At 21.1% G+C, this 24,661-nt stretch overlaps 1 protein-coding gene across 1 annotated transcript; it reads right to left on the minus strand.

The window, feature by feature from the left end:
• Positions 1 to 188: 188 nt before the first annotated feature.
• On the minus strand, positions 189 to 23,320 carry tsl (membrane-attack complex domain containing protein torso-like). Its single transcript, XM_011501058.1, has 4 exons — positions 23,040 to 23,320; positions 4,212 to 4,559; positions 3,599 to 3,931; positions 189 to 708 (listed from the first exon to the last, which is right to left on the minus strand). The coding sequence occupies exons 2-4, from the start codon at positions 4,509 to 4,511 to the stop codon at positions 313 to 315; spliced, it is 1,029 nt and encodes a 342-aa protein (XP_011499360.1). The 5' UTR covers positions 4,512 to 4,559; positions 23,040 to 23,320; the 3' UTR covers positions 189 to 312.
• Between the last annotated feature and the right edge of the window lie 1,341 nt (positions 23,321 to 24,661).

A 24,661-nucleotide genomic window follows, 5' to 3' on the forward strand; every position in this document is an offset into this window, starting at 1 on the left:
GCATATTTTATATTAAAAACTCGTATAAAACATCTACTAACGATTATACAATAAATACTTATTTATAACTATAACAGTACAATACATTTTCATAATAACATCATTTCATATCCACGATGACAGCTTTCTTGTTTATGTAAGAATTATTATGTATAAGTATTCAGTCTCTCCTAGAGTGAGTCGAGTGAGTCAAAAATTATATATATTTCGTTTACGAGTTTACACTATCAAAGATAGTTCGGAGAAATTGCGTATTTATGCATTCTCTACTGTATTTAAATTAAGAATTCGTGAATTAATCAGATATTATAATCACATGTTAACCTCCCACAGTTTAAAATAATTATCGACAACTTCCTGGAACCATTCACGTCGTTTAATTTCTTTAAAAAGCGGTGCTAGAGTACGTAAGTGCAATTGCAGTAATGCTTCGTTCTTAAGGAGTGAGTCAAGTTGCCGCAAGAGGGCAGCATCACCGTGAAGTTTTAAGAGGCTGGCATAAGTAAATATGTAATATTGAATACGAAGTTGTTCTACCGCCCAGGATTCGACAGATCGATTGCCAGAAGCTGATTGTATAGCACCCATATGTTCTGCGTACCATGGTGAGAAGTAATTGCTTAGCTCAAGAGTTGTTAAATCAGCTACACCACGACTTTTTAGACGTTCTTTTATGCGAAGGTAGATTTGGGGTTTGTACACGAACACCTACGAATGATGGTCAATTATTTTTTATTATTTATTTTTATGAAATTCTTTTTTGTATTTGATTATATTAATACAATATTTAAAATTAATATTACATATATGTTAAATTGCAGTTTAATATAATCAGTAATCTGTTGTGCCTGTAAATTCAATTAACTATTGTATATTATAAAATACGATAATAATAAAGAACTTCTTTATATTGTAAACACATAATAATTATTAAATAATAAAACAGAAAATAAAAATGATACATAAAAACAATTATTATAGACAAAATTTTAATTATTGAAGTATTCAATAATTGATTCAATTCAAAAATCAATAATTGAAGTATTCAAATTATTTTATAATTCATTAAAATATTTACACATTTTAGTTTCTCCGCGAGAACTATTCAATACAATGTAAAAAATTAATCGAAATAATTTTATGTTTAATTTGTTAGAAACATAATAAATATTTGTAAATAGTTAAAACGTATTATTTATTTTCAATTTGCAATGATTATTATAAAATTTGCATATTTTATTCAGAATATATATATATATATATACATTTTAGTCTGTACGTGTATATATTATTATGCTTTATTTATTTACTTCTAAATAATCGTTATTAATTTATAATCAACGTCTATTAAAAATAAGATCACTATTTATGAATAGTGCAATTAATAATCAATATAAGGTCAATCATTATACATGTACATATGTGTGAAAATAAATGGATTCAAATAATATAAAATTGTTTATAATTGGAAGTTTTATTTAATATCTAAATTACGAAACATCTGTACGTCATTATTTTAGTTCATATTGCTTTATTATAAGATAGATGAATTTTTATTAAAAATGACCTAATTACTAATATATATTGAAATAATATAATTAAAGAAATTAATGTAGTAACGATAATACTATTATTACTTAATTTATTTATATGAAAATAACTAAAATATTCAATCTAATAATTACAAGTATATTTATCTGTTTCATTTCAACATACATTAATACTACTGATAAATTAATTAATATAATGAAATATTCAAAATATTGATAAATAATGATAATCTTAAATAATATTAAAAGGCATTTAATTTTTAAAGTATTCATTTTTAAAATATTTAAGACTGAACTATTATGTAACATCTTCGTCGCCTACTTAAAAGCCATGTTGCAAACTATCAATAAAAGTCAAGTGTACTGAACAAAGAAATTATCATTTAAATTATGTAAATTGTGTTTTTAAATATTTTTTGTTGTTTGTACTTCTTCACACCAAGGGTAATACTGCAAAATTACTAAAATTAATAATTAATCTTAATTATTCATCATAAATAAATAAAAATTAATATGATTGTACTGAATATATTTTCAAAATTATTAGAATAAGTACAGAGAGAATTTTAAAAAATTAGTAAACATTATTATCCAATTTAATTATCGTCTATAGTAAAGTAACCGACTTACATATAGTCAACTAATTTTTTTAAAAATATATACATTATAAATTCAGTTTAATAAAAGCATTTTTAATATAAAAAAAAACTTTTTAATATAATATAATTAAACTTTGTAATATTTTAAAAGTGTGTAATCGTTCAAATACTTTTACCTCTACCAAATATTATTAAAATGAATTATTATCAATAAAAATTAATATAAATAATTTCGATTACATGAATAAAATATATTTTATTTTAATTAAAACAATTACTATCCATCGATCCTCATTTTTCTACATAAATATAATTAACTTATTTTCAGAAAATGTCTATATTACATTCCAAGTTTCATTAAAATTATTCATCTCTTATATTTTTTATTTTATATATAATATATAAAATGTAAAATTATCTATAACTACGTATAAAATATTTATGAATATAGAAAATAGCAAAGTAATATAAAAACTAAGAGATTATTTATGTAAATATTGTAATGAACAAAGTGTGTATATATTTTGTTGAATATATTAAATATATTTTCAACATATTTAAATTTATTTTTAAAAGACATACTTTATATAAATTATTAATAAGATAGACATTATTGTTAATATATAAGTAGCTAATTTAAAATTAATTTAGACATAATCAATTATTTTTAAAGATAATTTTATTTTTAATAAAATTATATTAGATAAAAAATAATATTAGATATACATTTATATCTCAAAAAGAAACTCATTAAAATAAGTAAATATCTGCATTATTATTTTAATTTGGAATAATTTTCTATCTATAAATTACTTATTAATATATTTAAATTAATTACTAAAACCTGGACAAAAATGTTATAAAAAAACGAATTTTCTTTCATTGCTTGATTTATACAAATAAAAGATTGAATAAATATTTAATTAAATATTATATAATATTAGGAGAATAATAATTCTAAAATATTTTAAATACTCAAAATGTATAATATATTAAATTTTTTAGCCTAAATTACTAATAAAATTATTATTCAGTTTCAAAAAAAAAAGAATCTTTATGAATAAATAATTTTTATTATTGTATATAAAATTTTCATAATAATTTTAAAATAATTCAATTTTTATATTAGTGGCTCTGTTAAAAATAAATATATTTATTTAATGGAAATATCTTTTAGCTAAATATAAAATAATCTATTAAAATATTAAATTAATATTAGGTATGGCTGAATTAAAAGTTATAACATACATAAAACATCTTTTCTTTTGAAAAAAATAGAAGAATAATAAAATATAGCAATAAATTATATAGAAATTTATACAAATTTATTTATAAAAAATACAGAGGAAGATTTAAACATTTAATCTGTAAAAGTTTTTGAAAAATATTGTACAGATATCATTTTATACAAAAATACTTATAATGAATTATAATTATTCTTAATTATACCTGATATAAGGAATTTCCTGTTATATAGCTGGCAATGTAATGCGAACCAAAGTTTTTGATAAAGCGAATAACACTCGCTGTATCACCTATTGTAACGTTGCCTGCTTCTCGTGCTACCGTCTCATCAAGCATGAGGGCATTGATGCCCCCGCCAATGGCTAACTTCTTAGACTCACGGAAGCGCGCTACTCGTACGAGGACATAGCACTGATCGCCAGTGATGAAGGATGAATTGATTCCAAGGTGTCTGGCTATTGCTGCGCGTGACCAGCTTCCAGTGAAAGCCCTCCACGGTTTTTCCAATCGTTCGAATGTAAAGTCTCGGAAATAGGCCTTGAGCGCATAAAGATTTAATAGTCAGGTTTAAATATGGGTAATAAATTCTCTTGTATAAATCCATAATTTCATAAAGAACAATGTTTCTATTGTTTGCAACTCTTTTCTTGGACTGAAGAGAAAAATGAAAATCGCTAACTTTACACAAAATATTAGAATAAAAATTACTTTATTTTAATTACTCAACAATTTGTTCAATGCACACATATATTTCACAAATAAAATTTATTTTGTGGTTTTTATAATTGTCTATAGACCTAGATAATAGAACAAATACCTGTAAAAGTTGCCGAACATTGTCACAGAATTCCATGTGAAAATCACCATCAAATATTACGGTAGTTTTGCTTTCTTTATTCGGTGCAGCTTGAGGATTGTGAAAGACGTCAAGGGTCGGTTCACGGAAGATCCACGTATCGCTATCATTACGCGGTACTACCCTCATACTAATACTGAGATATCCGTAACGACTGAATACATTTATGGCACCACCAAGTCTTGGCTTCTGTTGAAACGAGAACTGAAGCCTGGTTATGAAAGCCATAAGTATCAGAAGTATCCGTGTTCCCTTCCACATGTCTCACGGTCTTACTTGACCACCTTTCTGCCCTCCCTTTTTTACTCGCTACAAGAAAAAAGATAAAAAGACTTAAGACTTTCGCTTATTCCGATCTTATTTTCTAAAATCAAGATCTTATTATAACGTGAATTTAATAAAATCAAATCACATATTTAAAATTGATATTTGCATAACATATCATAAATAATTAATTCATAGGTAAAATATTGGAATTATAAATATATATATATATATATATTAAAGTTATAGAATTAAAAATTGTAATAAAAAAAACTTTTCAAAACTCACATACGCACACACGCGCGGGGACGCGCGCGCGCGCACACACACACACACACACACACATATATATATCCTAAATATAAAATTATTAAACATTAAATATATATATTTAATATATAATAATTTTTATATTGAAATTATTGCAAAAGTATTTTTACAGTATCATCAAATTTTTTAATTGAACTACATCAGCATATACTATATTTAAACTACACTAAAAATACTGAGTCATGACATTCAGATAATTAAATTTATAAAAAGTTTTTATTTTAAAGATATTTTATATTTGCCTTAACTTTTAATAAATGTTTTATATTAATTTATTTTTAGTGTTAGAATTCTATTTTGTTATTTTATTTATATAAAAGTAATTTTATTGTCCCAATCGAATTAAATTAAGTAAATAAGGATATCAGAAAGCAGAAAAGCAATAAACAATTACTGTAAAATACCTTTAAACATAAAATGCTTAATAAAATAAGCTTTACTACTTTTTATTTAATATAAAATTTAAAAAAAATCATAAATAAGATTAATTTACATGATTGATGTATATATTTATGTACATTTAATTATAAAAGTAAAAACGAAAAACTCCATATATCTACTTTAATATTATATAATAAATTTTTTAAATCGAAATATTTGTCATAGAAAAAATTCTAATTTTAAAAATATCAATATTTATTTAAAGACACAGATAATCTATTAATAACAGTATTTTTTAAATTATTAAAATTAAAATATTGTTCCAACTACTTATTTTACTTACATTTCCGTCATTTTTAATTCTTCTATTATTAAGTACATTATTCAGGTCATTTTTTATTGCAATAAGAATGACAGACGTTTTATCTATTAGTAAAATTTATACATATAAATGAATTGAAGATTTTCAAATTTTAAATTAAACAGTTAATTAATTGAAAAATTTATTTTATGACTTATTATAATAAAAATAGTTTTTATTGTCGAGAAAAAACATATATTCATTTATAACATTAATAACATTTATTTTAAATTTTACAACTAACAAAAGAACGGTTTTAATGTATAAATATAAAGGTAATATTTTATCTATATTATATAACAAACATTGTCAAATATATAAAAGTTCATAAATAATAATAATTCGAATACATGTTCATATAATTGATTAGTATGTTGTTGAAAAAAGAAATTTATTTAAAAATTTTTTAATAATTTAAAAAAAGTATATTAAATTTCTTAGTTTACGTATGCAAATTTATTATGAAATATGCAGTATTAAATTAACCATATAAAAAACGTTCAATTACCTCCTCATAATTCGAGAAATAAATGTTATAACCAAAATATTTTCCTTTCTTTTAATTATTTGCTAATCATTTAATATCAATATTATTCCTTTGATAATTTTAGTATTATTTACGATTAATATTACCTCATGTGCTAATTTTAAAAGAAGATAATTTAATTGTAATTTTGCGTGACATATGAATTAAAATAATCCTATTATGCTTCTCTCATTACTTTTTTAATATAGTTTTATTAATTTATTCCAGATTTGCAAAGATTGATTTTAGAATTTCTTTTTTATATTTCATCGATTTTAAGTTTATGCATCTAAGTTTAATTTTCTTCTTAAATAATTATTTATATGATATTATAGATTTGATTGGTAAATACAAATGAAATAAAATATGTTAATTTAATTTATATTTAATGGTCACAGACAATAAAAAGCATGGATAATTAAAATTGTCACTCATTGTGGCTAAATATGTCATTTGAACACCCATATCAATAAATATATTATTAAAAAGAAGAGAAATATTATGAATACTTATACTAATATTATTATATTTAAACTAGGATTGAAAATTAGTATTATATTATATAAAATATACAATAAAATGTTTTTATTTATATTATTTCAATGATTTCTTGTAAAAATTGAAAATATTATATACACTAAATAAAATACCTGATTAATATCATACTTAAAAAAACAAATGTTTTAAGAAAGTTATTATTTCTTTTTTTTAGATCTATATGTAAGCGTGTTATTTCAAATTTTTAAGTGAATTAGGCAAAGAATAAAAATACTTAAATATTAAGAAAATAATAGGTATAAAAGATCATGGCGTGTGCCAATTTCTTATTTAATATAAAGTAAGAGGTATTTCGTTCATTGATTACATTTTTTCATTTTCAATTCTTTATAGCTTTCTACATTTTACTTTTCAATAGTAAGGTGATATTAAAAGGCAATCCATAATCTAGGAGTTAAAGTTGGATTTTATATGCAGTTATGGTGAATTAATTATGTGGATTTACATATATATATATATATATATATATATATATATATAGATGGATAGAATTAAATTTCTAGTATTGACATTGCATGATTTTATAGCAGGACGATTATTAAATAGTAGCCTATATCTCCAATTCGTATCAACTTTATTGATTTAAAGATAAAATAATAACCTTATATGCATAGAATTCTATTTATTTGATACTTATACATATAAATTAATAAAGCGCGCAAATACTAAAGAATATTTTTAATTTCAATGAACAAACTGTAATAACCTTGTTTGAGAATAAGGAGCTTTAAGCAAATTCTATACATAGTTTTACTATTCCATTCAGATTATCTTATTATGGTATTTAAAAATTGAATTCTCTTAAAATGTTGCAGTTCTTTATTATATACTGAATTTTATAAATAAAGTTTTTTACCAAATATCATAACATTTATAACACAAATACGCTCTACAATAACGAAAAGAATAATATAATCAATGAAACACGGTTAGATGAACGTTGACAACTTTTCAATATATTTGATAAATTGATAATTTAAAAAGAGTAGTTGAAAAAAATATTGTATTTTATTTTTAAATGTTTATTGTCGACTACAATTTTATAATTAGATTAGTTAAACATCGTTTAACTATTTGTAATTGCAAGATGTATAAACAATATATTTCAAATCTGTAAATATACAAAAACTTGTATGAACTCTATATTTTAATGAATAAATACACAAAGATAATTGCAAAAATTTTTTTAAATAAATTAGAAGTATACAGTGAACTTAATAAAAAAAATTAACAAAAACACATTAAAGCCATGTATTTCTAAAACATGTAATTATTTGTGACTAATACATAATTAATTAAAAATATTTGAATTGTAAATGTTTGTATTTAATAATGGATTTTCTGATATAGTATCTTGAATTTTATAATATTAATATCCCTTAAAATAATTTAATGATTAGATGATATCTACATGTATTATATTACTTGGGAATTCATACAATATTTTGAAGTAATAAATAATAATTTTTTTTTATATTATATCATCACAACAATTTATTGTATACCACCATTATTAATATTTTAAATAAGGTGTTAATTGAATTTATAATCAGGAACAATTATCAAAATGAACTTTATATGAAATTTAAAAAATTATACAGTAGAAAATTTTACAATAGAATACTACAATGTGCGCATATGTAATGTGTCATTATTGATTAACTAGGGATGAATTACATAAATCATTAAATGACTCGTATATATCGTATTTATTTTTAAGTTTTTACAGAAAAGTATCTATTTACATATCTATATATACATATCTATCAATTTATATATATATATATATATATATATATATACAAACTATATGCATATTATTTGTCCGGAATTGTTTTATAATTAGACTCAGATTTATTTAGATTTTTAACGAGAATTCACCTATTCAAAACTGTATTGAAGTATATTATACGAAATTTAAAAATCTAAAAAAAATTAATTATAAATCATTTACAAGTAATTATAAGAAAAAATTATTTACATGATATATTAGATGAACTTCCATATTTATTTTAATATTTGAAATTTTAAATTATTGTATAATTTATATTTTATATATATTATATATATATATTGTATAATTTAGAACTCAATTTTGTTATTAAGAAAATTATTAAATTTAACATTATCAATATGAAAGTTTATCTGAATATATATCACTCACATAGATTTTTCTCATAACTACTATTGTAAACGATTTCCAATTATTTAATCTTTGTCATCCATAATTTTTATCATTTTTTTTTATTATAATTAAACGCATATTTTTTTGTATTTTTTATATTAATTCATATAAATTTCTTTATATATTTTTTGAAACTCGAAGATTATTAATAAACTTGGGTGCTATATTACTATATTTATGCTTGGTCGTCATGCAGTTAAATGCTATATGAACAGTCATCAGTTTTCATTTGAAGGAATTGTATTGCAATATTTTGTTAACTAACTATTCTTATAATCAATTTAATACCTCATGCCTGTTACATTTATACTTCTATATCTATAGTTTATATAATCAAAATAAAGCGTGAGCTTAAGAAGAAAATGTGAAACGGAATAGGCTTTTATAAAAAAAAAAAAACAAAAATATATCCTTGTAAAGTAATTTACAAGAAAAATAATCCGAAAAAATATTTAAATAAGTAAATGTCTTACTAAGATCAATTATTGAAGTATCTAAAGTTTAAAGAAAAAATAATGGAGATTATTTACACTATTAAAATTAATGATAAAATTAATGATAAAACAATAACAACATTTTTTATAATTGTATGTAAATTTTAAGTTTTATAAGTTTATTGATTTATAAATTATCATACTTACATGAAAATATCTACAACTATATAGATTACAAATTAAGTATATAATCAAACTAATTTATGAACTATTAGTAAAAGTTTATCTGTTGTTAATTTAGCTAATAATAAAGTAAAAATAAATATAGTTCGTGATAAAAGTGTTATGAAAAAAAGTTATTAAAGTTCATTCATAATATAAATAAAATAATTCTTTATCATACTCAGAGTCAAATAACTTCTCATCTTCCATAATCAAAATGAAATTTTGAAGCTAATAAGGCAATGAAACGTAAAGTAAAAAGAGTTTCTATTATATGTTCGATAATGTTTTCTTCTACAACTAATATTTTAAAGCATAATAAAAACTGCTTTTTCACATATAATTATTTTACAAAATATCAATATGAAGTGTAAATGTGAAAGTTCAATTTTATTTCTATATACACAGCACAAATCAAAAAATGCTGAAATCGATGATACATTCATTAAAAATTCGTTTCTGCAAAAAACAAATATATATATTTCTAATTATAATTATATAAATAAACACCATTTTATATTAAAAGTATGAAGTTATAAACACGGTATAAACACAATTTCTATTAATTTTTTTTAACAATTATGATATTATAATTCATAATTACTAAAAAACATAGAAATAAATTAATTCATTGAAATTAAAAAAACAGAAATATAAAACGATATTTTAGAAAATAATAACCTAAATTTTCGGTAGAATATTTATAATTTTATAAATTGAATTAATTATATTTAAAAATAAATTTTTATTTCTTATGTCAATTGTAGCTTTAGAAATAAAATAAAAATTATGAATTAAAATTACAATATCTATATTTCAGCACATTATTGTAATTGAACATTGACTTATATTAATACATGGATCTAATATTTACTTAATTTTTTTTAAGTATAAATAAAAATCATATTTTGTATATTAAATCAAATTAATTTGTGGCTAAGATATCAAAGCGTTAAATCACTATTTAATTTTTACAAAATAGGTAAGGAAAAATATTTTACTTAGCCAAATTAAAAAATATTAATAATTGCTACATTATGATTCAAGCATTATATCCGTTAATTATTAGTGTTCTTTTATCATAAATAAATTTTACTTAATAACTTTTGAATAATTCGTTTATTGTTTACACTAAGTCAATGTAGATGAATGACCAGATATGTTTATAAGATATTTTGAAAAAATCTGTTAAATCTGAGTTTTATTAAAGTATATATTAAGGGTATAATTTTTTAAGTATTATTGAGCAGGTAATTTTATAAATCTACAAATTTTTCTTTTGCCATTGCCAGTAAACATGAGTTTCAACTTTCATATATACACAATTGGGTGTGGGCTAGCAACATTCATACTGCTTATGTGAATGAATCAAATGACGGAAGAGAAAGGAGAGGACCCGATTTGTGTCTACTATCCTGATAGAGCAATCTAAACAAGAGATTTTTAAGCACGTTTAAAAATATACAGTAAAAAGTATGTTTTTCAAATTCTAGGTTAATTGCTAAATAAAACCTGTGATGTGCTTATCTATTTATGTATTACTAACTATATAATTTTTATATTTCTTATTATGAAGAATGAATGTACATTATAATAAGTGTACTGCTAATTTTGGTATTAGTAACATTTTATTTATGCAATTCAATATAATTTCATACACATTTTCTATAACCTTGTACGATTAAATGAGTTTTTAAATTAATAAATATAAATTTAAATTTATTGAAATAATTTTATAGAGATATTCATAAATAAAATGTTTTAGTATATGTTTAAATAACACATAAAATAAAAGTATATAATTTAAACAAGTACCGTTTCTTTTTGGCAATATTTTAAAAATAAAAGTAATATTTTTAAAAAATTGAAACAACTTACGTTGGGAATTTATTGAAATTTATATAATCCTTTATAATCACTAGATTTGATCTTTAACTTATTTACTTATTATAAATTAAAAACAGAATTTAAGTATATTTTATTGAATTTTATTACATTTATATTATTTATTGTTAAATAAATAATAAGAAATTAAAATTAGTAAAATATTAAATACTAAAAAACATTGTTATATATAATTAATTTAATTATTTCATATTATAGAATCAAATATATTTTTTAATAAATAGTTTTTAGTATTTTGCGGAATATTATGAATATTATGTATGTATTATGTTTTTATGAAAAATTATTTATCTTTACTAAAATATGAGTAGAAATTTTGTGTAAATAGTTTCGTGACATTACACGTTTGATAATTTGCAATCGTTTATACTTTATTTTTGTCGTATAAGCAATAACGCTTTTGTATAAAATTCAAATAGTGATCATGTTATAATTGTACAATACTGTAAAGGTGTTACAGTGTACTCATAAACGTAAACTTGTTTTTCTTACCATATAATATGTTTTTTTTATGTCATATTTACCTTTTTAATCAATTTTCGTTTGAAATTTAAGAGATGATTGAAATTTTAAAAGATTTAAAGTTGATTTTGTTTCATGTATTCAGCATAATACTTTTAACACTTTTTTACTAAGTTGATATATAAAATTTTAATGGCACGCAAAATAAATAAAGGTTAAAAACTGTTCAATATTTTTTACTTTATTAAATATTTTGTTAAAAGTCTGGAAGAGGTTTTATGTGGCCTGCTGTGGATTTCATTTTATTTGCATTCATTTAAGTAGCATATTCTAAAAATTTTATTTTTTTAATGTCGAAAATAATAGACAATGTTATATTGTTATAAATATTTAAATATAATATGTAAATGTGCGCATACTGATATTTTTAAAAACAATTAAATATTACTAATATGTACACAAGTAAAATTGAAATCTGGAAACATAAAAAATATAATTTTTTTTGATGACAGAATGCTATAAATATCTAGTATTATGTTTTCAGCAATTCTATCAATACCTTTGTACGAAATTATTGTTAAGAGAAATTCACGTTCTGAAGATATGCATCTGTTCGATATAATAAGAGAGTCCAGATAGCGATAATCTCTAACACATCTAAAAATTATGAATACAAATTTTTTACTTCTAATTCCGCTTTCACTTTCTTGGAGCAATTTGGAGTAAGATAATGAAGTTTACAATGTATAAATCGATCTGCTACTGAATCAACGGTATATCAGAGTTCTTCGTTTTTTCAAATACTGCTGGATGTATCAATTTGAGATACATTGTAAGGAGTTTATGATACTTTTTATTTTCTATAATCAATAATTCAATTGTCAAAAATCGTAAACATTTCTTATGGTTATAAACTTTACAGGCGACTTCATATTATTAATTTAAAATTTTATTTGAAAGTGTTATATATTGCTAAATTTAAATTACTATTAAGGTAACACAATTAGAGATATGGATGCCATTAACTACAAATAATGTGTATACACTCTATTGCCTAATTGTAATACTCTATCGATTGCCTAATAGGACCACTCATTAATGTAGTTATAAATATTATTTAATCTAAATATCAATTACAAATAAGTTCTTTATATTATATCCATTATAAATATTACTTTTCACGTTCTCCGTCATGCAATTGAATAGTGACATACAATTCATCACTTTATCTTCAAATTAAAAATTGTAATATTATAATTATTCATAATAAATTATTTTTTATTATGATGTTTCATCTTTACATTACTCTTCTATCTACCTCTAGGAAGATTGCTCGATAATTGTTTTTAAATTATGCTTATTTCAAGGCCCAATATCTTATTTTTGTCTTGATCCTTTTATACCTTTTAATTTTTAGAGATCTTATACATCCAAAGCTATATGGAATTTTATATACACATATATATATATATATATATATATATGAACTATTATCTTTGTAGATATTGTTTCATTTAGTATGATTTACATATGTTATATCTTAATTTTACTGTAATAATTAAATCTTCTGATACCGTTAATATTGTAAACTTTTTAATTAACCAATAAATCGTAATTGTATTGCAACGTTTTATGCGCACATGAACATTACATTCATTAAGTTTTTTATCGTTTTCGCTTTTAGAAGTTGTATCATGTTCAATATTATAATATCAACATATTGAATATAATATTGGCTTATATGTATGACTGACTATTTAAATTTTTTTCATCACAGTAACATGCATTATTATTATTTACATTATTATATAATGCAAATCCGTAATACAGGTCACCATTTATTGTATAAAGACAATGAAATTAATAAATCACAATAGCATCGTAGCCGAAATACAATATTAATTACTTTTTAATTTAATAAAAAATATTCAGTCTAATGAATAGATTTCCAAATATTATTTAAATATTAACCATTTTTTATCGAATTATTTTAAAACAATGTATAATAAAAGATTTTGACAATATCACTCCTCTGTTTTTTATGTTTTTATGATAATTGTAATTACCATATAGACATTCTAAGCGTTTTTTATATACAGATTATACAATTTGAGCTAAATAAATAAATTTATTAATTACAAGTATGTTGTGTATATATAATAATCATTCCTACATTGTATAGATTATACATTTATTTAAAGTCGCTAATATAATGCATATTATAAAAATATTCGATTGAATTTGTTTTACACTTTGATATAGTTTATAACGATTTAAGTAGCGTAATACAAATAATTATCAATATCGTTATGGAAATAATATTGGTCTTCGCTTGAAAATTAAAAATACTTTATGAATTTTATGTTTCTAATAAATTCTTTTAATATATTACAAAAGAGTACAATATTTTAACAAAAATATTCTTATATTATCTGTATATATCACATTGTATGTGAAAAATTTAAAAACTTAAATATTTTATTTAATAAATAAATAATTATTTTAGGAATATTACAACCTCTTTTGTAAAACTAAATTTTTTTAAATTTACTTTTCGTAAATTACAATATTTTAAGATATTTTATTATCTTTAAAATAACACTTCTAAGATGATATGTAGCAATTATTTAAAGTAAAAAGTTTTTATTAACAGCTTGCACATCGCTTTTTTATGTAAACAATTTCCTTTATATTATTATACGTATTCACATTTTACAAAATCATTTAAATACTAAAATTTATTTTAATTTTAAAATTTTACAAAATAAATATTTTATTGGATCCATGATAATACAAATAATACAATTTTTAAGATAAAATTTAAAGATAATAAACATAAAATAAAGCACTTTGAAAATATTTACATTATAGATTCTCTAAATATATACATTCTCTTGTAACAATTAAAAATTACATATTTAGTAGAAAAGCAATCCCTGTTTAATAACAAAGCCAAACATTATTAAAAATTTATTAAAACCTACATAAAATTGAAATATTTTATAGGCTTTATTAAGTCACAGATGATTCTACTATAGATTTGGTACTCTTCTAGTTGATGCTAAGTTTTTTTATATCTTCTCGTATCACTTAATGACTATACCAACTTGTTAGATCGGCTCCGTCCTCTTCCTAGATCTACCCGTTCCTCTTTCTCTTTATCATATATATATATATATATATATATATAAAGATGATAAGTATATTCTAAATATAACGTTAATGACTTTATTGATCAAATAAATCGTTGTTATATTAAAAATATTTTTTTTAATATTTAAAAAAAATTTTAAATTATATATAGTATCATTTTTGCTTAAATTTCATAATAAGTAAACATAAACTTAAAATAAAATAATAATTATATATCTTTTAAAAAGCTTTTTATAATTTCAAAGAATTTAAGCTACAATACTAAATTAACGTGAAATAATTTTTCCAAGAACTATTAAATTAGAAGTAGAATTTATTGATTTTCATTACTTATTCTATTTAGCTGTAAAATTATAAATAATATTTTTTTATTTCACAAATATTTAATAATCTTACTTAAATAAAAAAAAATTAAATTGAATGTATGTATAAATATATATATTTTTATATCATGTACAATTTGAAATATATTAGATAACTATATGAGAATAATTATATTAATATTATAAATTATTTGTCTTTGATTTAATTGATTAAACAAAGAAAATTAGGGACCTTAGGAATTAAATTAGGAAAATTAGTATATTCACAAATTGATTAAACTTAATTAAACATAATTCAATCACAAAAGTAAAAATCGACATACATAATATAAGTAAATACAATTTATTAATATTTTTAAATTAATTATGAAACAAATATTTCAAAATAGTTATGAGTATGTACTATATATAATATTTATTGTATTTCAAAATATAATTATGAATACGTACTATATATGATATTTATTTTATTTCAAAATAATCTGAATGAATTTGGATGCTTCTATTAATTTATTTAAATTATTTCTATTGTATTATTATTTTGATAGTTTTAATTTCATTTAATTGAAGTTTGATATAAATTTATTTTGACAAGTAAATTTCCAGAATAAATACATTAATACATTAATTTTGGGTATGAAATTTGTTATTAATTTATAGTAATAATATAAAATTATAAACAGTTTATTTTGTTTTTAACAGGTTATAAATTTATAGATGTGTGTCTGATAATCACTTTATACATGCATGTAAAAAATTATTGTGAAGAATTTTAACACTTATTTCTTAATTTTCAAGAAAAGCAATAAAAAATTATTATTTCATTGCCGATTGATTATAAATCGATTTTGAATTTCATTTCATTACAACAAATATGCAGAGTACATTTAATATGGTATCCTATTACATATATTTCTTACGATTTTACGGGTACGCTTAGAATTTAAACTGCATTATAGCTGCATAAATTCTGCATAGCCGTATGGATAATTAAAAATTGGTATATATGGGTGTGAGTGTGTGTGTGTGTGTGTGTGCGCGCGCGCGCGCGTGTGTGTAAATAAATATTTGTAATATCTATCAATTTTATAACTTATAAATTTTCTTTAATAATAAATTATGAAAATTGTATTTAAAATTTTAGTTAATTGATAAAATATATCTAAATCTTCTTATACAATCATTCATTAATATCTCAACTTTTAAGTATGTTAATTACAGGTTATTAAACAAATTGAATTCACTTTTATTAATAAATATATTAATAAAGATAATAGTATAATTAAAATAAATAAATATTAATTAATAGTAAATATACAAAATTGATTTTAATTAACCAATTAATTATTATTAATTAATTAACCAATAAAAAATATTAATTTTTTATTTATAAGATTCAAAATATAAAATTATAAGTAAATATTCATGAATAATTATTTTATATGTACTTTTTATCATGTATACAATTATTACTTTTAAAATGGTTTCAATTATGAACAATAAATAGCAAAAATGGTTTGCATAAAAAACATAATTACAAAAAAAATTAAAAAATGTAAAAAGATTATTTTTTTATAAAATTATTAAAAATTTTCAAATAAATATTCTCGAATTTCAACGTAGGTTTATAAACATTAATAATTAGATAACTAAGAAAATTCACTATATAGATTTTAAATTTTACAATATTGTTTAAATAATATAATATTATAAGCAGGCAATCTGTGTATATCATAGCTTGTTAAAAATCTAAATATTTTTTGTATAAAAAAACTTACGGATATATTCTCTATGTATATGATATTTCTATTCCATTTTAATACATCGAAAAAAGTTTTAGTTATTCGCACGCATAATTTTGTAAGGCTCCTGTAAATATAATAATATAGTAAAATATTTTTGATTATATTGAATACAATATCAAAAGATTAATGGAAAAATATTGAAGAATAGTCAATAACTTGAGTTCAAAATTGAGTAAAATTCGAATTTAAAAATACAGAAGGAACTCTGGGAAAAGATAATGCGTATTAATAGAGCTTAACACTTTAGCCTTATGTCTTCATTACAAACCGGATGAGATCAGCTTCATAATACAATACACGGACGGAAATTACAATTTCATACGTTAGGAGTTCATTGATCAAGTAATGTTGCAAGTGAATAAGCAATTGCCTCTTTATATTTTATTAGAAGCATGATGTTTTCTCTTTTGTATTGATTCACAGTGACATGCAAATTATAAATTTAATAGTAAATATAAAATCGATCTTACTTGACTTGATAAAATGACATGCCCCAAAAGCAATTTTAATGATAAATAATGATCTTGAACTTTTAGAGTGCTCAACGAAATTTTGTAGCTACTTTTTTTCAGATAATAACTTTTTTATAGTAAAAAGAAAAATATTTCTTAGTAGATATTAAAGAGGATATTAATGACTACAGTTTATTTCGTTCTCTTTACGAAAGGTTCATTTATTTAATTTTTTAAAAATTCATGAAAATCAACAAAACTTGTAGCTTTGGTTTATACTACTCACACACAGGCGCATATACAGCATTAACTCTCATTCCCCCTCCCCTACATAAACAATCGCTCACTTACTTACTCACTCTCATATACAAAAATATAATAATAAGTATGAATTAATAATAAGTAATGTAATTATGATTTTATAATGTTTTACTGCAGGATACAATACTTAAAGATGTAGTGCTCTTAGTAACTAAATTAATAATTAAAAACGTAGATCAATGCTAAATGTAGTACTAAATGTAGATTAATAAAACTAATTCTGTAAATTATATATATATATATATATATATAATGTCCTGATTATGAAATATACGTATGTTTAATATGAATAATATTTCAATTGAAAGAAATTACAGTGCTACAAATTTACGAGATTGAAAAACATTAATTTGTTCAATAGCATTAAATTACATACTAAATTTTACAAAGATAAATAATATATTTTATTACTTTTAAAGAATCTAACGAGACTATCATTAAAATAATATCGTTTAATAAATTAATTTAATAATAAACTTGATTAATAATAAGCTTAATTTACTTTATAAATCAATATATTTTATTTTTATCTTATTAATAATTCAAGTCATTTTAATAAATCTCAAGTTGTAAAAATGAATTTTTAACTTTTATAAATTGAAAAATTTTCAAATGATTTTATTTGCAGGTGCACACAAATATTTACTTTATTAGCAAACTAACATAAATAATTGTAATTTGTAAATATATGAAATATAAATTACTTTTTAGAGATAGACCATTACTAACATAGTGCTGGTTAACACGTTACTTTTTTATATATAGTTGAATTAATTTTCATCTGTGTATGAGTAATTTATATCAAATTTATCTCATTATTATAGTTGCATTGATATGAGATTGATACCAACTACAGATGAATTAATGTAGTCATTTGCATAAAAACTACTCGAGTAATTTAGTTTAAAAATAAAGTAAATTAATTTTTCTTAACCATTATGGATGACAGATATGTAATAGAAGCAAAAATTAATATTTTAAGTAATATTTACTTCATTTTTCATATCTATCCTGAAAAATATATTATAAAATATATTTTGATTTAAATAAGCAGAACTAAATAATATAAATAAATATAAAGTTTATAAAAAATATAAATTAAAGAAGATAATTTAATTCTTCAAATTTATTTTCAATATAATTTAAAATGCATACCTTAGTGTATAGTTAAAGATATAGATATCTATTGCAAAAATTAAGAAAATTAAGAGAAAAAAAAGAACGATTTGTTTTGTATAAAATTTCTTCACTATTTTAATCAAATTGCTCTACACGATAGTCATTAAATTGACTGACTGAAGCTTACTAATTATTTCAGGTATTATTAAATATATACGCAGCATATTTCTTAGTTGTGTAGATTAATATGACTAAAACTACTAATATTTACTTTTAGTTCTGTTTCAGTCTGAATGTGTCGTTAATACAACGTGTAATTCCATGCACTCAAAACCGATCTTAGATGATGACAAGAATTTTAGCTAGTCAGTTGTATATTATAGATTTGACTCATTATTTCATTAATTTTTTAGCTCATCTTGAATAATACATTTTTTACATTTATATTCTAACATTTTTGTACAAACAACCACATGCATTATTTTAAATTATATTATTCAACATATGTAATAATTTATATATATATATACAATAATAACGTATATAATAATATAAGATTATCTTCTTGATGGTATTAATTATTAATTTTACTTATTATTACAATCATATGAAGTTTGTTATTTAAAATTATATGTGTTCATGAAAATTTTCATGCAATTTATTAATTTTTCTTATTATTAAAGTAGTTTATGCTTTTATTTATACTATATAGTAAAATTTAATTTTAAATGATTATTAAATAATTAGAGGAAGTAAATATTTACTTACATTATAGGTACACGTAAACGCAGTTCCGATAATTCATATATTCAATAAATATTAATACGTTAAAAGATACATGTGAAAGATAAAAAAAATATAGTTTGAAATATTTGTGTAATAACAAAATTTTTATAATTAAATAATATCACATTAATAAATTATATTGGTTTTTTCACATATACGTGTTCGTTTCTTTTTTTATATATATAAATGAAGAATTAATAAATATATAAAACCTTAAAAAAATCATTGTATATTGTGTCATAGTTAATATTAAATAATATATTGTTATGAAGTTGTTACCTTAATGCCAAGATATTAAGATTGATTCATAAATATTCGAAGTACTTTATTAATGCGAAAAAAATTTAATTTGTCTATAATATCAAAATTTAATTTAAATTTAATTTTATTAAATAATTAATGACTTTATTCATTTAATATAAAGTATAATATAATATTATCATTTTAATCAAATTACGCATGACACTTGTTATAATATTTTTATATATTGATTTAATAATTTTTGCTTTAAAAAAAAATTTGTATTTAACTACTTTACACGAATTCTATATCTCTATAGTTCTTTTTTAGTTTTAATATCGTTCAAAATTATAATGCTATTTATTAAAGAAAATACAGATAAATATATATTTTTATAATACGCATTCCGAAAGTTTATTATTTTTTAAATACGAATGAATTAAATATTAAATTGTTGTAATATATAAGGTTAATGATATAATGATGCACATATTTAACTGAACTTGTGTATCGTATTTATCAGTGTATTTTATTTAAAATGTTATACATATATATTTCTAAAAAAAATTAAGTTTAATTAAGGTATTATAATTTAATGATAATTCATACAAATGAGAAGGTTCAACTTCGGAGTTCAAATTTTATTTTAGATATTATTAATTTTTTATATTGATTGTTAATAATTATTCAATAAGAAATAATATTTTCTACATTTTTTTTCAGTCATCAAATTAAAAAATTAACACATAAAATTTTCTCTGTATACTTCTTCATCGGTGTCTATGTGCATTGCAAAACTTTTTATTTCTATTTTAAACTAAAAACATAATAAATATAATAAATTCTTGTGCACTCATTGATTATTACTTAAAATGTTCAATCTCTGCTCATGAAATATAGTAAATTACATATATTGATGAAAATATTTATAAATATTTTTGGTTACATTGTTAGATTTTTTGTGTTCATTAATGTAGTTAATGTGTGTGTATGTGTGTGAGTGTGTGAATGTTTAATTTCTATCTTATAATAAAATACATACATTTTTTAGGTGAATCAAACTCTGTCTTTAGAAATAGATGATATCATATATTTGTTGTCTTAAAAGGATTATAACAATGTTGAAATATAACAAATCTGAAAGTATATGGATGTAGATCTTAATATATCTATTTTTTGTATACTTTCTAAAATAATTTATATGTCAACATTAATAGATATCTTTTTATAGGAGTAATTTTGGGGTATAAATAATGTTTACTTTCATAATGCCTTTTAGACACGGCTGTTAAAATTTTACTATTAAATATCAATATATAAATTTGTTGTGAAAATTAACTGACTTAACTTGTAGTCACTTTAATAATATACTCTTCAAAAATAAAGAATTACGATTTATGTGGATAATAGAATACGAATGAAAGTTTTAATTTGTATTTAAAATAAAGATATTCATTTGAAAAATGAAAAGATGCTAGTTTTTCAATTATAAATACTGTAAATTGTATCAGTTTACTTTAATTATTAAAAAATAAATTATCAATAATTCTATAATAAATTATTATCTTTGATTAATAAAAGTTATAAAATTTTTTAAGTACATTCACAGCGATTTAAATGGTTATATACAAGAAGATATTTAAGACCAATACAAAACCTAAGTTCTTCAATAAGAAGAGAAAACTTGTAAATGTGAAAATAGAAAAAATTGAAAAAAGAAATTTTGTATGGCAAAGTAGCTGTTTGCTCAATCAACAAAATATGACAAGTCTCTTTTATAACGCGTTTAATTAAATGTATTGAAAGTGAATATTCATACATCTTTAGGATTACTCCATAATATTGCAATATTTACTACTTCTTTCGTAATTCCACTCTTTATTTTATTGAATAAAAAATAATCTTTTACCGGATAGTACCAAGTGTCAAAAATGAAATTAAATATATGCATTGACAGTTACAAATACACCATATAAAAAGTATGTATAAGGTGTTTATTTCATCTGAAGCGATTCTGGAGTCTTGTGAATTGTTTATTTTGACGACCTTCCCCATTTTTGTACATTCTTTTTTTCATCTGTTTATTCCTTTGCATGTAACGGAACATGAAAATTAATGCGGGTTTATTGTATATAATTATTTAGCATTTAGCTAGACAATAATCTATAGACATTATATTAATATTTATAAAATAATTGATATATTGTTAAAAATTTATAAAAAAATTTCAGATATTCGTCATGCACAAATTCTCTATTTTGGACAGTAAAATATTTTAATATTATTGATTATAATAAAATTACATTTTAAATATATTGCAATTTTTTATTGAACATAACTATCAATTTTTTCTAAATAAAAATTGTACATGCATAATAAAAATAATAATAGGGCATTTATTGTTTTTATTATCGATTAAGTATTTAACAGAAATTATAAATAGCATGATTATGCTGTTTGATATAGTTTACAAGGAAAAATATTAATTTTCTGTATTATTGGTTAAATACAACGATTTAATTTATGAAAATATAGTTTTTATAATTATGTATTTTTTAATTACAGGAATTTAAAATTATAAAAAATTGAATAATAAATTGAGAAACAAGTTACTAACAACGTTGCATTAAGATAAATACTAATAGAATATTAATAATAATAGAACCAATTACAATATATTCGAAACAAAAATATTGTCTTTTACACTGTGTGACAGTGGAAGAGTTTATTTTACAAAAGAATTATATTTTGTAATTATTATTTCATTTAAAGCAGTGGTACTTTATTCGTTATAATTTTTAATTAGTTAAGAGTTATTTTTAATAAAGAAATAAAATTATGGCCGTCATTTTTGTATTTTTAAGTACCTTTAAAATTTTTATTTTAGTCGATATTTGTATGTTCAACAATAAAGAGACAATTGCAAATATAAAAACACTCTCGAAAAATCATTGATACTCACTCGGTTTTTGAAAGGCACCGCAGCGGTCACATGTTTTGTGTCGTCAGTCCGCAGTCGTTTTTCACCTCTAACTCTAGTTTTGGTATTTATGAATCATTCCGATGTCCAATTTATTGTGATTTTTTCTATTACGGCTTTAGCGCTCTCTCAATTGAGCTTCATTTGATGAAATTCGCACTCGGAATGAAGAAGAATATTTGACAAGCAATGAGTAGAAACACGACAAAACTTTACGACTGTGCAAATCGGCTGCAAGTGGCGGACTGGCGCGCCGCGACTACTAGACGTCAGTCCTTGGCGGCCGGCCGCGATCCGTGACGCCGTCAGTGACTGCGGTGGCCCTCTGCGACCCACACACTGGCGAGTGCGACGGCCCCGTGATACCACTTTGGATCCTTCATTGGGATGTCTGTACTTCCTAGGCTATAGATCTCTAAGTCTTCTTTAGAGGCATTAACTAGTAGTTTCGTAACTACAATGTTACGGCCGTTCAATTGTACTGTTCTAGTCTTCCTGATTTTGAATAAAATTTTACAGATGTATACTTGTAATATGATTTTGCTTATTGCTTCTATTGTATTTTATAAAACCCACTACGTGTACATTAAATATTTTTCTATTATTATTTAATTATTAAATAACATAATTACAGACTTTACATTGTTTGTTTTTTAAACAAAATAGTATTATATTTATTCTTATAATTATTTCTAAATTATTATTTCTATATAGTTGATATCATATTTATTTTGCATAATATTAAATATTTGATAAAATACACGCGATTAAAATGTAAATAATATACTTTGTATAATTGAAGAATTCCTAAATATTTGGGTTGTAATAGTTAAATATTATTTCTTAATATGTTTCTAAGTATTTTTATTATAAAAAAATAACTAAAATATTAAAAAGCAATATGATCTGTGTTTTGTAACTTAAATTTTTTTTAATTTAATTGTTTTTTATTTCAAATTCAAATTAATGTTTCTACAATCTGCCCCTCTATAGAATTTTAACCTAATGAATATATAAATTTTAAATTGAAATAAAATATATATAATTTGTAGTTGTTATGAATTGTTACAATTTTTATAGAATTTTCTATCTTACAATTATACATAAATATTAGTTTAAGTCTTTTGAATTGTGAATTTTGATGAACCAGTTTTTATTGAATGTTTTCTTTAAATGTAGTACTAATTGCAATTTGTGTTATTTTACACAAAAGCAAACACGCGCGCGCGGACACACACGCACATGCACACGCGCACGCATGAATCACGCACACAGAATAGCTATATAGATGTGTATATAGTATGTTATTATTTACCGAATTAATTATTGCATGGATGATTTTTTTTATATGATTATTAAAAAGCTTATTAATTAAATTTACTATTTAAAAGTTCCTAATTATGTATTTATTTGAATAAATGTTGAAAAGATTAATAGTTTGTAATAATTATTTTCATACTATTATAAAATTGAAAAATAATATAATTTGTAAACAATACTAAATCATACTATAAAATAATAGATTAAAAATAAAAATGTTTACAAAAAAGGAAGAAAATTAATTATATAAAATCATATTATAAATTCGCTATCTCGGATAAGGT

Source organism: Ceratosolen solmsi, unplaced genomic scaffold, assembly GCF_000503995.2.
Source record: "Ceratosolen solmsi marchali unplaced genomic scaffold, CerSol_1.0 scaffold57, whole genome shotgun sequence".
In the NCBI taxonomy this organism is placed as follows: domain Eukaryota; kingdom Metazoa; phylum Arthropoda; class Insecta; order Hymenoptera; family Agaonidae; genus Ceratosolen; species Ceratosolen solmsi.